The following is a 16,652-nucleotide window of genomic DNA, read 5'->3' as shown; positions in this document are numbered from 1 at the left end:
TTGTTTGTTATAAAGTCACCCCGACACGATGTAGGTCATATTTTGTCGACTTGTTGACTTTACTACTCGGCCACAGAGGACACCTTTGAGCTAGTAAGTCGTGTGTATGAGTTAGTAAGTCGTATGTATGAGTTAGTAAGCCGTATGTATGAGTTAGTAAGTCGTATGTATGAATTACTAAGTCGTATGTGGGAGTAAGTAAGTCGTACTACTCCATTTGCTACCTCTGCTGGTACACGGACGCTTCCAAACATACGACATAGAAGAAAAGATCCGCAAAAAAAACAACAGAATACGAAAAAGCAAGTTGGTATCTTTTACGAGATAACTGCATTCAAATATCATATCATCGCAACCGAATGGTAACCGAATCGTCCGGCGTCTTTCGTTATAATGCCCTAATTAAGACTCCGGTCAAATTTATGTCATACATTACCACCATCATTATCATCATTTTCAGACATTGCCTCAATGTAGAAGAGTATACTCGCGATTTGTTCAAAATACTGTGCAGGCGCCAGTCGTAAAGGACAACTATTTACATCTAAAAGACTAAAAGCCTCTCTTTGTACACTGTTTAAAAAACTGATAAAACAAAAACTGGCGTTTAGACTGTGTTGATGTTTCCAGAACAGCCATAAAAGCCCTCCAGCGTCGGTTTCAAAAGACGACAGTGGCAGGGAAAAAGTTGTGTTTAGGCAGATTGGCTACAGCTGGGAGATTTGGTTGTACTGTTGGTTGTGGATTCTGGCAGATCTTGATTGCCTTAGAGGAGGATCATGAATAATATCAACAAGATTATGCCTAATTTTGTAAAGCATGGTTATTCTGGACATGTTGCGTCTGTGCTGAAGTCTGTTCCATTGGAGATCTTGCAACATATTTGAGACTGCACTTGTTCAGTGATAGTCGTTTTTGACGAACCTTGCAGCTCGTCGCGGAATCATTTCCAGCTGGCTGATGAGGCTGTCAGCATGTGTGATGGTGACTCCGAGATATTTAGCGCCTACTGTAGGATTCAGCCGGGTACATTTATAAGTGTGTTGCATTTCCTTCTGGTAGAATTCTTTTTTGTGAAATGTATGTTGTTTGTTTGTTGTTTTGTTGTTGTTGTTTTTTAAAGGCCCATTCCGTCACAGCTAGCTGACATTACACATCAATCAGAAGGGAAAAAGTCTTATTTTGATTGACATTGCGGAAAGAAAGGACACTTGCAATATCAGTGGAATTGTGATACTATTGGAATAGTTTGTGACATCTTAAAAACTGTGTATAATATGTGCCATTTTTTATCCTGTTTGATGATCATTTTATTTATTTATTTATTTATTTATTAGTCTAAGACATTTCATTGTCTCGAAAAAGGTTCCGGAATGGCTGATCTGTATTTAGAATTAATAGTCCATATTTGGAGAAGTCTTTCTTCGTGTACGATAAATTGTACCTCACAGTGTCATTAATTAGCAGCTATCTCGTGAAGTTAATTTTTCTTTATCTTTTGTTTCGATATAATTAAGTTTTCCCACGGGAGTCTATTTACTTTAATTAACCTACTTTTTCTTCTTTTCATACTTGTATGTATATTATATCTTTTAGAACACTTATTGTGGTCTCAAACCCTCATGCGTTAACGTTAATTCTAACACGATCCGATTCATTTTCCTATTAAACAAAGAAGGCTGGAGACAGTGATTTATTTAAGAAATAATATATCTCATCCAGTGATTTGTCGTTGAATAAATCATTGCTTGTCGTTCAGATGCGAATGAATTATATCACGAGGGCGTAGCCCGAGTGATATAATAATACGCATCTGAACGACAAGCAATGATTTATTCAAGAGCAAATCACTAAATGAGATACATTATTTCGATTCTAACACGTTATAAAGGATTTTAAAGTACATCCTTGATGACATGCATTAAATATTTGCCCGTTTTCAATCGGTTTCTTTTCCAGCGCGCCGCTATGCCGCTTGACGCCATGACGTAATAATTGTGACGTCAGAACAGTGATTTGTTGTATGATAATTCACTGCTTTCTTCCTTCTTTGTTTAATAGGAAAATGAATCGGATCGTGTTAGAATAAACAACAATTCACTGTTCTGACGTCACAACTATTACGTCATAGCGTCAAGCGGCGTAACGGCGCGCTGGAAAAGAACCCGATTGAAAACGGGCAAATATTTAATGCATGCCGACAAGGTGTACTTTAAAGTCCTTGATAACGTGTTAGAATCGAAATAATATATCTCATTTAGTGATTTGCTCTTGAATAAATCACTGTTTGTCGTTCAGATGCGTAGCATTATATCACTCGGGCTACGCCCTCGTGATATAATTCCTTCGCATCTGAACTCCAAGCAGTGATTTATTCAGCGACAAATCACCGATGAGATATATTATTTCTTAATTCTAACACGATCCGATTCATTTTCCTATTAAACAAAGAAGGCAGAAAACAGTGAATTATTATACAACAAATCACTGTTCTGACGTCACAGTTATTACGTCATGGCGTCAAACGGCATAGCGGCGCGCTGGAAAAGAAACCGATTGAAAACGGGCAAATATTTAATGAATGTCGTCAAGAATGTACTTAAAAATCCTCGGTAACGTGTTAGAATCGAAATAATATATCTCATTTAGTGATTTGCTCTTGAATAAATCATTGTTTGTCGTTCAGATGCGTATTATTATATCACTCGGGCTGCGCCTTCGTGATATAATTCCTTCGCATCTGAACTCCAAACAATGATTTATTCAACGACAAATCACTGGATGAGATATATTATTTCTTAAACGTACGAGGTAGCCCTAACGACCACGTGTTAGCCATGATGTTATAGCCATACTATATGGAATTACTACATTTACCAATTAGTCTTGGTGAATAGTCACCGCTTATCAAGTGAATAGTAATACAAACTGTTATAGATCTAATATGCTAATATGCTTGTCTCTGTTAAAATACGCTTACACTAGAACGACGTCACGTTAACGTGCAATGACGTCAATGTTACTATATTCTATCTACTGTTTTAGATTAAGGGCATATTAGAATCGAAATAATTTATAGCAAAACCGTGTTTTAACACTATTTAGAGAAGTCTTTCTACAGTGTCATTAATTAGCAGCTATCTCGTGAAGTTAATTTTTCTTCTGCGCTCTCGTGAAATTATTACGCTCGACGTATTACCGCCCGTCGTGCATAAATAGTGATAAAACACTCCTTTGCTATAAATTATTTCTTAAATTCAAGATCTTTTGTTTGCTTAGCTGAGTTCTTAGTCTCTAATGATATTTGGAATCCAAAACAAAAGTATTCGCTGCGAGCAGGGTTCGAACCTGCGCGGGCAATGCCCATTGGATTTCAAGTCCAACGCCTTAACCACTCGGCCATCACAGCTCGATGCTAAAGTTGTGTTGTTTATAAATTATATACTTTACAGTCGCAACTACATATTCATAATTCAGTTAAAAGTATTTTCTTTCGTTATATTTTTATGCTTTAATAAATTCATCTCAATGTCTATAGTTTTATTCTTTCATTTTCACATCCTATTATCTATACAAATATTTTCTAGACGATGTCCTAAGCGGAAATATCATTTTGTTTTACCTGCACGCATGCGCAGTAAATGTTTTCAAAATACACAGGTGAAAATAAAAAGAAAATAACGCTGATTTTCATTGCTGCAGTGAAATGAAATCAAATTGAACAAATGTAAGCTTTACATATGCAACAATTTCGTTAAACTGAAGCCTTGTCGTATACTTCATTATCAGGGAAGCGTAATTTCTGAAGATATTGCAGTAATTTGACAAAAAAATTGGCACAGGTGAGTCATGTTGGAGTAGGAAATGATCCCGAAAAAGATGTTACGTTATAAATAACAATTAGGAAACAAGGCCAGGTGCTCTATTTTCTAAATAAGGCCCAGTAGTGTCATCAATGTTGATGTCCGTCAATATATGTATATCCTGGCTGAGGGGGTATACTGGTTTCAGGTTGTCTGTTTGTCCGTAGACGCAATCTTGTGCGCACCATCTCTCCTTATCCCCTTGACAGAATTTAATGAAACTTCACCAGGTCGGAGACATCCCCTGGATTGAGAGACATTCTCTCGATCTAAACATTGTCTCTCGTTCGAAAGACAAAATGTCTTTCGATCAAAAGACTCAAATTAGCTTAAGCAATGAAAATCATTGAAAGAGTAATTAAAACTCTCTTTTTAGAATGCGCAAATCTATTTCAAATGGAGAAAATTACCTTTCTTTTTATATATCAAATTTTCAAAATTAAAATTATTTTGGGAATTTTGTTTAAGCATTATATTGATTAAGCAAACTTCTATTACAATGATTTCTTGTAAAGTTTACTTGAAATAACAAGTTGTTTCAATGAATAAATAATGCGACTGCAATGAAATGATTGTTTTAATAATGATTTCATGTTTTTTCAACACTAAAGCTAAATGCTGTCTTTCGATCGAAAGACATTTTGTCTTTCAAACGAGAGACAGTGTTTAGATCTAGAGACTGTCTCTCAATCCAGGGGAAGTCTCCGACCTGTTCACACAAGTGATCAGTACCAACAGTAGTTGTGCATGGGGCATGTTAGGTTCTTTTAGAAAAAAAATTTGCAGAGTTATGGGACTTTGTTTTTTTGTTACTATACTATATACATTAGACACATTCTTGTGCGCACCATCTCTCCTCATCCCCTTGACACAATTTAATGAAACTTCATACAAGTGATCAGTACCAATATTAGTTGTGCATGGGGCATGTTAGGTTCTTTTAGAAAAAAAATTTGCAGAGTTATGGGACTTTGTTTTTTTGTTACTATATTATAATATACATAGACACAATCTTGTGCGCACCATCTCTCCTCATCCCCTTGACACAATTTAATGAAACTTCACAAGTGATCAGTAACAACAGTAGTTGTGCATGGGGCATGTTAGGTTCTTTCAGAGAAAAAATTTGCAGAGTTATGGGACTTTGTTTTTTTGTTACTATACTATATACATAGACACAATCTTGTGCGCACCATCTCTCCTCATCCCCTTCACACAATTTAATGAAACTTCACACAAGTGATCAGTAACAACAGTAGTTGTGCATGGGCATGTTAGGTTCTTTCAGCAACAAAAATTGCACAGTTATGGGACTTTGTTAACATACTATGTACATACAGTCTGCATATGCAATCTTGTGCGTGCCTTATCTACCAAACCCTTGCACACAATTTAATGAAACTTCACACAAGTGATCAGTACCAACCCTAGTTGTGCATGGTACATGTTACATTCTTTTAGATAAATATTCTGCATAGTTATGGGACTTTGTTTTTTGTTACTATACTGTATACATACAGTCTATATACATACAGTCCACATAATTATGCAATCTTGTGTGCGTCAGATTGCAATGTACTGTGTCAGTGCATGCGGGGGGTACATTCATCACCTTTAGTGATAGCTCTAGTTTGCACAAGGAACATGCCTGCATGGAGAGTCATACCGATACAATATTGTATGAAAAATATAAATAGGCTATTTATCAGGTCAATTCAAATGTTCTGAATTTTAAGATTTTTTTCTTTAAATTAGTTTATTTATTTTAATTACTGTGGCAACTTAAATGCCCCATATTTCTGGTCACCTCGTAACTCTATTCTTATATTAATAAGCAGTTTTAAAAAAACACAGTTGGTAGGATTAGTATGTTTCGCATAAGATTTTATATTCATATATAACAGCCTTTCTTATTATGATATAATGGTAGCCGTTTTACATTTTGTTAACATACCCTTGTTACATAATGATAGTTGGTTAATTAAAGCTCTTTTAAGGGCTTATGTTATTTGTAAATACTGTTTGAAGAAGTTTGTGTTATGACTTATATATATTATTTTTTATAGAAAAGTTCAAAACGGAAATGGCAGCACATCCACCATCTTACACACCAACACATTCCCCCGATGTGTACACTCTTGCAACTTCAAAACAAGTCCTCGTAAGCAAAGACCCGGTGTATGTACGCAAGGATGTTGTCAATGGCAACTACATTGGAAGACAGCCAGAAAACTACATGTTAATATCAATATTGTTATGTGTGTTGAACCCTCTTTGTGGACCAATTGCTCTTATATTTGCAAGTAAGTTCTTCAGCATGTTTACTATATTGCATAGATCACTTAATGTTTATGATATAACTAAACATCACGGCCATTGCTTAAAACTGAGGGAGGCTCTTTTAGATGACTATTTGGTATATACAATCAATGCCTTTCTTAGCAACTGTAAAATATACACAAAAGCAGACGGGACTTCCATCCCCAAGGTGTTTTTTTCAAATGTTTTGACAAAATTTTGTCAGGATTCATCATAGTGGGGACATTGCCTTTTGATGGTGGAGAATAATTATATTGATTTGTGTTCGATGACTGAAATATCGTTGGAAATGGCATTAAAGCCATACAAGATGTTAATATGATATGACTATTAAAGAGAAAATCTCCTGTTTGTCATGATAATTAACTGTATCATTTGTACCGAATTTTTATCTTCTCAGGATCGAAACATGTCTGCCTGACCGAAGAATGAAATATGATTATCTTTTACTACTGTTTAGTCTGTAATAAACCGTTTAACGGTATTTTCCACCAAGTTTTGAGAGATGAAAAATTAATTATTCTTTTACTGTCCCAAGATTTAATTTAAAAAAAAAAAGAGATTTATAGTAAAAATGTCCAAAATTTTAGGGAAATAGCTATATGCATAATTCTACAATAATTGTAGCATGAATTTACACAGTTTGGTCAGTACATTATTAACATATAATCATTTATTTACCCTGCTTTGTTTCAGTCATGTCAGATCGAGCATACAGACGGGCGGACATTAGATATGCACAGAAGTGGGGAAGCTACGCAATTACGTCATGCATGTGTATATTCATCTTTACCGTGATCCTTTACATTGCCATCGCGTTTGCCGTAAGTCCTATAGGAATAAACGGAGGACACAGTTTGGGGGCATAGAACTAATTTGTCCAACACAGTTTTGGGGCATAGAACACTAATTTGTCCAACACAGATTTGAACCAATATTGTAAACTAGATTTGTACTAGCTCATCTTCACCTAGGACTAATGCCTGCTATATTCATTTTTTACTCAATACATAAAAAAAAGCAAGCATGGGTTATGGATACAAAAACAGGTACATATTTGTTGAAACGTTTAGAAGATAAACTAGTAACATCTCAAGTCATTTAAATTGTGTATATAGAAACATTTTTCACATATCAGAAATTTTACCAGGGATTTTAAATATTTGATGCATAAAGGTTGTGTTCTTATTGTTATGTCATAAAATAAGGTCTTTTAGTTTTTACATTTTTTTGTTCGTGTTCAAAATGTAATTTACAAAAGCAACATAATGATTTCTTAAAGTTAATTCTGTTTTTGAACACTCCTGAAAAACTGTTAGAGATAACCTTACGTTTAGATGCAGTTGTTTAAGAGATCTGATATTAGAAATCACTTATAATCCAGTATCATCTGTCTGCATGCTTATACTTGTTTCACCATTCAGCAAACTGTAAACAGGCATGTTAATATTCAAAAGTCTTAAAAGAAATTAAATGTGCTAATCACAGTCAATTATAATTATAAACACTTTTTATGCCACTTTTATTCTTCTCAGTAGTGTTGTGTTAAGTCTTCAATTAGGGTACTAAGGCAACGGATACTTCTTAAAAAAAATTGTTTGAGAACATGCATGTCGGGTCACAGAGTCATGGCCAGAATTAATTACTTCAAAATAACTATAAAAAAATCAGTGCTCTTCATCTATCATTTGTGCAATTTGAAAACAGAGCTGTTCATGGTTACTTGAGAACTATAATACGTGTAACATAAAACACAAAAGTAATGGGCAATGCAGCATTGTACCACACTTGTTATTTGTGGCATAATTTTGTAATATAATTGAAATTTGATTGATAGATCTATCAATGTACTGTAAATGAAATCCATAGTGGACACATAATGAGGGTTGATATTGGCACATACTGTATGGCTTGAAACCAGTTTCAGTTTTCTCAGGGCATATATTACACTGGCGTAATTATCTATAGGAAAGATAAAACAAACTGCTTTTTATTACATGACTCCTTATTTAAATGGCTGGTCCACAGTTTGTGCTACTGACCAGTCCATAGTTCAACACGGGTTTGCTAGGCTGATGTCGTATTTTGAGAAAAAATCAACTTTGAAATTCATTTCAAATGTCATATAATATTGACTATATTGACCAGCAAGCCATTCAATAAGACTATACTCTTTATTATAACATTGCTTTTCTCAGATTGACCGAAACAAATTGTTGTAAAACTCTACAATATATGAAGATTTATACATGTTTGAGCTAAAAATATTGTTAATAAGTACATACTTGACAACAACGTGTTTCCTCTTTTATTTTCAAGTACTTGAATGCAAACAAAGCAGTAAATATGAGAATTCTCAGAATGTATTAGTAATCATGGAAAATTGTTGCTACTGAAATTGGAGTAAATTGTTTAAAATTGAATTTTAGAGTGACAAATAATTCTGTCTAAAACAAGATATAGAATTCTAGAGCTTTGAAATGCTTATATGCTTTCTTTCAGTCCAATTTTTAGAGTGTTAAGTAATTATGACTTTTTTAACTCTAGCAATATTTAAAAATTAAAATGCACTTTATCTTAAACCATTTAAAATGACAGTTAATCTTCAACCATATTTAATTTTGTCAAGGATGGAGTCATGTCATGCCATATTTAATTTTATCAAGGGTGGAGTCATGTAATACAAGTAGGTAGTATGCATATGACACATAATATGTGTTAACTTTCCCTGAGTCATTTGAAAAAGGATGTTGAAGTGGGAAATATTATCTTAATGAAAAAATTTCAAGGAAGTATATATAACACATGAAATTATTTCTAAACATTTTTTTTTCAATGAGGTAATAAGTTGGTATTAAATGTGGTTACATCAGAAGAAAATTATCAGTTTGTATCATTTTTGGTGGTTAATAAATGCCTAGTACCAGGAAACAATATATTATATACTGGAAGAAACAAGAAATGCAAGATGCAGTATTGTGTTATTTACGTCATATGAGTTTAATATGACAAGTCACGTATCCTACTGCATCATATTTTTGTCTAAAATCTTGGCCTTGTACATTTATACTTTTCTAAACTTGTTCTTCTTTTTTAGCGCCTCAGTTGTTTATTTTTTTTTACACACAACAGAGAACAAGTCATAACTTTAAAAACTCTAGTTATGTTTTAAATTTTACTGTTTTTGTAAGGTTTGTATATCTTTGACTGTTCTAGAAGTTACCATACATGTTCACATTTCAATTAATATGAAAGACATAGCTAACACCTTAGAGAAAAATATGGTCTCCTAGCTATCTCTTGTTAAATATGATACATATCTGAAATACACACATGGTTGCATAATACATTTCAAGTTCAATCTTTCAATAACTATATTCTAATTACTATAAATAGTAACACAACATTCTTTTTCTTCGTGCTTTGTTAAACACCAAATTTTAGTCCACTTTTAAACATGCCATAGGGTAGTTTTAATTTTATATTGCAGACAAACTTCATACCTCATGCATTTCTGCCCTGTGGCTCTATATATACAAATGTAATTTTTTACTATTTTACATTTTAAGTGTATATAATTATATCATGTAAATTAATCGAGGGTTGAATGCAATACTGTCGTAAGTCCTTCTTTATTTAATAAATTGTAAAATTAATAATGGCAACATTTCTAGGCCCTTATTGTAAGCCACTCGACTTCTGTAACGATAAATGTTTAATGTATTAAGGGGAATATACTCATTTAGTTTTGAAATGTGGCATTCCTTGACCACCATATCTTTTCTTATGCACTACTTTGTAAAGTTACTACAGTATTGCATTCAACCCTCGGTATGTTGTAAATAGTTTTGTTAAGAATGTCTGTACCATTGTATAAAGGAAATAAGATTTTATCGTAAATTTTATCTTTCAATATTGTGTCATATTTTTTGACTTACATAAACATATATGTGCAACTTGTGGTATTCAAAACCTAGTGATACTCTTTTTAATGCTAATCCTTTCAAGAGAAAAATGGCAAGATAAGCCACGCCATGAGAAAACCAACATAGTGGGTTTGCGACCAGCATTGATCCAGACCAGACTGCACGGATACTGTTCGCTAACAGCTTCTCTTATTGCTATAGGTTTTGAAAATGAACAGCATGGATCCTGACCAGACTGCGCGGATGTGCAGGCTGGTCTGGAACAATGCTGGTCGCAAAGCCACTATGTTTGTTTTCTCATGGCACAGCTCATTTGGTTTAAATATGACTAACCAACACATTATGGTTTGTGAACTGTTTATAATGGTCCAAAGACAAAACAGTACTACAGTTTCATACATTAATATTATGATTAAAGTTGATGGTTGATAATTATGTTTCTTGTTTCCAAAAGTGCAGGACTGATACATTAATATCTCAAATTTTGAGGTTTCTCTTGTGCTTTTAGTAAAATGGTTTACTCTGTTAACACCGATTTAAATTTACAACAACAGAAATTCTAAATCAGTACAAACAGTGTTTGTTAAAGGTATACCCTTTAAAAAGACTTCCTTCTATTTCATCTCTTATAAAGACTTTATTTTCCTTTGTTTTATTTTGTATAGTCAGATGATTAAATTTTTATATTGTTTATAGATGTACATTCCAAACCCTATACAACAGGTTGTAATAAACATATCAGTTTACCCAGGTGTTGTTTTAATTTCTTGAAACTATGATAGTAAATTGATGAAACAAAACTCGTAACTGTAAAAAGGCAACCTTTCAGATGAAATAAACATATTCACTGTTACAGCAAAAAAGGGCGAGTTGTATGCCCAAGGTCTTTAGACATTACTTTAAATTGTGTTTTATGTCCAGGAGAGTTGCACATTCTTTACTTTGGTGATGTTTTAAATGCACTTATGCCGCAAGTTATGGAAGATCTTCATTATAGCATTTTGACACTCCTGTGATTAAAGTGCAAGTACAGGATTAACCATCTGAACACCTAAATGCAAAGTTAATCAACTGAAAAACAGTTACTCATCCTAACTATGCCCACACAAAAAACTTTCTTAGCTCTGGCCTGATCTTAATAAACACACCATAACAGTATAAATATGTTTTACTTAATGATTTCAAAGAGACAAATTTTCATTAAGGTCTGACAAAAAACATGGCTTCTTGCGTGTAAACAAGCTTTCATTTTGATTTGACATGGTGACCTAGTTTATGACCCAGTTTCAAACTTGATCTAGAGATTCTCAAGACAAACATTCAAAGTTTCATAAAGATTGAGTCACAACTATGGCCTTTAGAGTGGTCATACGCTTTTCCTTTGATTTGACCTAGTTTTTGACCCCACATGATCCAGATTCAAACTTGATTGAGAGGTCATCAAGACAAACATCCTGGCCAAGTGTCAAAAAGATTGGATCACAACTGTGGCGTCTGGAGTGTTCACAAGCTTTTCTTATATGGCCTATTGACCTAGTTTTTGACCCCACATGACGCAGTTTAAAACTGACCAAGTTTCATGAAGATTAAGTCACAACTGTGGCCTCTAGTGTGTTCACAAGCATTTCCTTTAATTTGACCTAGTTTTTGAACCCAAATGACCCAGTTTAAAACTTGTTTTAGAGATCGTCAAGACAAAGATCTGACAAAGTTTCACAAAGAGTGAGTTACAACTGTGGCTTCTAGAGTGTTCACAAGCTTTTCCTTTGATTTGACCTTGTGACCTAGTTTTTGACTCAATATGACCCAGTTCGAACTTGACCTAGAATTCATCAAGACAAACACTCTGACCAAGTTTCATAAAGACTGGGTCACAACTGTGGCCTCTAGAGTGTTCACAAGCTTTTCCTATGATCTGGCCTACTGACCTAGTTTTTGTCTCCACATGACCCAGTTTATACTTCACCTAGCGGTCATCAAGGCAAACACTCTGACCAAATGGCATAAAGATTGGGTCACAACTGTGGCCTATATAGAGTATTCACAAGCTTTTCCTGTAATACGGCCTACGGACCTAGTTTTTGACCCACATGATACAGTTTCGAACTTAACCTAGAAATCATCAAGACAAACATTTTGATCAAGTTCATAAAGATTGAGTGACAACTGTGGCCTCTAGACTGTTCACAAGCATTTGATTTGACCTGGTGACCTAGTTTTTGACTCCACATGACCCAGTTCCAAATTTTTTCTAGAGATCAAGACAAAGATTCTGACTAGGTTTTATAAAGATTGAGTCACAACTGTTGCCTCTAGAGTGTTCACAAGCTTTTCCTTTGATCTGACTTGGTGACCTAGTTTTTTGAACCCACATGACCCAGTTTCAAATTTAATCTAGAGAACATCAAGACAAACATTCGGACCAAATTTCTTAAAGATTGAGTCACAACTGTGGCCTCTTAGAGTGGTCACAAGCTTTTCCTTTGATTTGACCGGGTGACCTAGTTTTTGATCCCATCTGACCCAGTTTCGAACTTGATCTAGAGATCATCAAAACAAACATTGTGACCAAGTTTCATAAAGATTGGGTCTTAACTGTGGCCTCTATAGTGTTCACAAGCTTTTCCTATGATCTGGCCTACTGACCTAGTTTTTGACCCCACATGACCCAGTTAAAAACTTGACCTAGAAATCATCAAGACAAACATTCTGACCAAGTTTCATAAAGATTGGGTCACAACTGTGGCCTGTGGAATGTTCACAAGCTTTTCCTTTGATTTGACCTGGTGACCTAGTTTTTGACCACACATGACCCATTTTCAAAAATGACCTAGAAATCATCAAGACAAACATTCTGACCAAGTTTCATAAAGACTGGGTCACAACTGTGGCCTCTAGTGTTCACAATCTTTTCCTTTGATTTGACCTGGTGACCTAGTTTTTGAACCTACATGACCCAGTTTTGAACTTTTTTTGTAATTTATATTTTATTTCCAGAGAAACTCCTTTTACATAATCACATAATATAGCATGAATAGTTCAGTAAATCAATAGCATGATATGTAGAATTACAAACAGATGACTGCCCATAATACATAGTGACAAAGTCGGTGAATAACAACAACAACAGTCGTGAATATTCTATTGCCAGCAAAGATATCATCTAATGCTATAGCTATTCCTACTTATAGACAGAACAAGATAACTGAAAGGAGATAAAAGCTGTTATTAATGATACATATTTTCTGACTAAGTTGTTTCCCTTTGTAGGGCTGTGTTAAAAAGCTAAAAAATTAATATAAAACAAAATTTGTTATTTTTATTCTTTAAAATTTTAAATTATCTTTATAATAATATTTCTTATTCTTAATAACAATTTACTCATGCCTTTTCTAATTTACCTAATCCATTCTAAGACTATGTATTACGAAAAAATATTTTGCCAGTGGTCAGGTTATAAAGTACAGTGAATATCAGTATCTTCAGTTTGTTTAAGACAATAGAAATATTCACCAAGTTTAAGAGAGAGAGAAAAAAAAGACCGCAAAAGGTAACAGAATCTGGTTTGTAAGACAAGGTTGTTAGCTGATACTGTAATATCTTGAACACAATACAATAGGAGTACTCCAGGAAAAAAAAACAAGGGGACCATGATGATCCTGAATCGCTCACCTCTTCCCACATGACCCAGTTTTGAGTATGACGTCGTTTTTTTCTATTATTTGACATAGTGACCTAGTTTTTGAGCTCATGTGACCCAATTTTGAACTTGACCTAGATATTATCAAGATAAAAATTCTGACCAATTTTCATGAAGATCCATTGAAAAATATGGTCTCTAGAGAGGTCACAAGGTTTTTCTATTATTTGACCTATTGACCTAGTTTTTGAAGGTATGTGACCCTGTTTGGAATTTTACCTAGATATCATCAAGGTGAACATTCTCACTAATTTTCATGAAGATCTCATGAAAAATATGGCCTCTAGAGAGGTCACAAGGTTTTACTATTTTTATACCTACTGGCCTAGTTTTTGACCGCACGTGACCCAGTTTCGAAACTGACCTAGATATCATCAAGGTGAACATTCAGATCAATTTTCATGAAGATCCATTGAAAAATATGGCCTCTAGAGAGGTCAAAAGATTTTAATAATTTTAAGACCTACCGACCTAGTTTTTGACTGCAGTTGACCCAGTTCCATTCAAGGGTATGGCCTCTACAGAGGTCACAAAGTTTTTCTATTTCAAGACCTACTGACCTAGTTTTTGATCACAGTTGACCCAGTTTCAGACTTGACCTATATATCATCAAGATAAACATTCAGACCAACTTTCATACAGATCCCATGAAAAATATGGCCTCTAGAGAGGTCACAAGGTTTTTTCATTATTTGACCTACTGACCTACTTTTTGATGGCACGTGACCCAGTTTCGAATTTGACCTAGATATCATCAAGATGAACATTCTGACCAATTTTTATGGAGATCCATTCACAAGTATGGCCTCTAGAGAGGTCACAAAGTTTTTCTATTTTTAGACCTACTGACCTAGTTTTTGACCGCACATGACCCTGTTTCGAACTTGACCTAGATATCATCAAGATGAACATTCAGACCAACTTTCATAGAGATCCCATGAAAAATATGGCCTTTAGAGAGGTCACAAGGTTTTTCTATTATTTGACCTACTGACCTAGTTTTTGATGGCACGTGACCCAGTTTCGAGCTTGATCTAGATATCATCAAGATAAACATTCTGACCTATTTCATGAAGATCTTGTGGAATATATGGCCTCTAGAGAGGTCACAAGGTTTTTCTATTTTTAGACCTACTAACCTAGTTTTTGATGGCACGTGACCCAGTTTCGAACTTGAGCTAGATATCATCAAGGTGAACATTCTTACCAATTTTCATGAAGATCTTGTGAAATATATGGCCTCTAGAGAGGTCACAAGGTTTTTCTATTTTTAGACCTACTGACCTAGTTTTTGAAGGCACGTGACCCAGTTTCGAACTTGACCTAGATATCATCAAGATGAACATTCAGACCAACTTTCATAGAGATCCCATGAAATATATGGCCTCTTAGAGAGGTCACAAGGTTTTTCTATTTTTAGACCTACTGACCTAGTTTTTGACGGCACGTGACCCAGTTTCAAACTTGGCCTAGATATCATCAACATGAACATTCAGACCAACTTTCATACAGATCCCATGAAAAATATGGCCTCTAGAGAGGTCACAAGGTTTTTCTATTATTTGACCTACTGACCTAGTTTTTGGCGGCACATGACCCACTTTCGAACCTGACCTAGATATCATCAAGGTGAACATTCTGACCAATTTTCATGAAGATCTCATAAAATATATGGCCTCTAGAGAGATCACAAGGTTTTTCTATTTTTAGACCTACTGACATAGTTTTTGACGGCACGTGACCCAGTTTCGAACTTGACCTAGATGTCATCAAGATGAACATTCTGACCAATTTTCATGAAGATCTTGTGAAATATATGGCCTCTAGAGAGGTCACAAGGTTTTTCTATTTTTAGACCTACTGACCTAGTTTTTGATGGCACGTGACCCAGTTTCGAACTTGACCTAGATGTCATCAAGATGAACATTCTGACCAATTTTCATGAAGATCTTGTGAAATATATGGCCTCTAGAGAGGTCACAAGGTTTTTCTATTTTTAGACCTACTGACCTAGTTTTTGATGGCACGTGACCCAGTTTCAAACTTGACCTAGATATCATCAAGATGAACATTCTGACCAACTTTCATAAAGATCCAACAAAAAATGTGACCTCTAGAGTGGTCACAAGCAAAAGTTTATGGACGGACGTACGCACGGACGACGGACGCTGCGTGATCATTAAAGCTCACCTTGTCACTATGTGACAGGTGAGCTAAAAACAACAAAAAAAAACAAAAGGACCATGATGGTCCTGAATCGCTCACCTCTTCCCACATGACCCAGTTTTGAGTATGACGTCATTTTTTCTATTATTTGACATAGTGACCTAGTTTTTGAGCTCATGTGACCCAGTTCTGAACCTGACCTAGATATTATCGAGATAAAAATTCTGACCAATTTTCATTAAGATCCATTGAAAAATATGGTCTCTAGAGAGGTCACAAGGTTTTTCTATTATTTGACCTATTGACCTAGTTTTCGAAGGTACGTGACCCTGTTTTGAATTTTACCTAGATATCATCAAGGTGAACATTCTCACTAATTTTCCTGAAGATCTCATGAAAAATATGGCCTCTAGAGAGGTCACAAGGTTTTTCTATTTTTATACCTACTGGCCTAGTTTTTGACCGCACATGACCCAGTTTCGAAACTGACCTAGATATCATCAAGGTGAACATTCAGATCAATTTTCATGAAGATCCATTGAAAAATATGGCCTCTAGAGAGGTCAAAAGATTTTTCTCATTTTAGACCTACTGACCTAGTTTTTGACCGCAGTTGACCCAGTTTCAAATTGGATCTAGATATCATCAAGTTGAATATTCAGACCAACTTTCATACAG

The 16,652-nt window shown here is 34.8% G+C and overlaps 1 protein-coding gene and 1 non-coding gene across 2 annotated transcripts; one reads left to right on the top strand and one right to left on the bottom strand.

Moving 5' to 3' along the window:
• Positions 1-3,327: 3,327 nt before the first annotated feature.
• On the bottom strand, positions 3,328-3,409 carry Trnas-uga (transfer RNA serine (anticodon UGA)). The gene has a single exon. It is a non-coding gene; the product is annotated as a tRNA-Ser (tRNA).
• Positions 3,410-3,623: 214 nt separating this feature from the next.
• On the top strand, positions 3,624-10,854 carry LOC123536054 (uncharacterized). Its single transcript, XM_045318840.2, has 3 exons — positions 3,624-3,842; positions 5,930-6,166; positions 6,879-10,854. Exons 2-3 carry the CDS (start codon positions 5,947-5,949, stop codon positions 7,049-7,051), a joined length of 393 nt encoding a protein of 130 aa, XP_045174775.1. The 5' UTR covers positions 3,624-3,842; positions 5,930-5,946; the 3' UTR covers positions 7,052-10,854.
• Positions 10,855-16,652: the final 5,798 nt, after the last annotated feature.

Source organism: Mercenaria mercenaria, chromosome 17 (assembly GCF_021730395.1).
Source record: "Mercenaria mercenaria strain notata chromosome 17, MADL_Memer_1, whole genome shotgun sequence".
NCBI lineage: Eukaryota > Metazoa > Mollusca > Bivalvia > Venerida > Veneridae > Mercenaria > Mercenaria mercenaria.
Note: the sequence above shows the minus strand (reverse complement) of the source record. Positions and strands in the feature narration are given on the sequence as shown.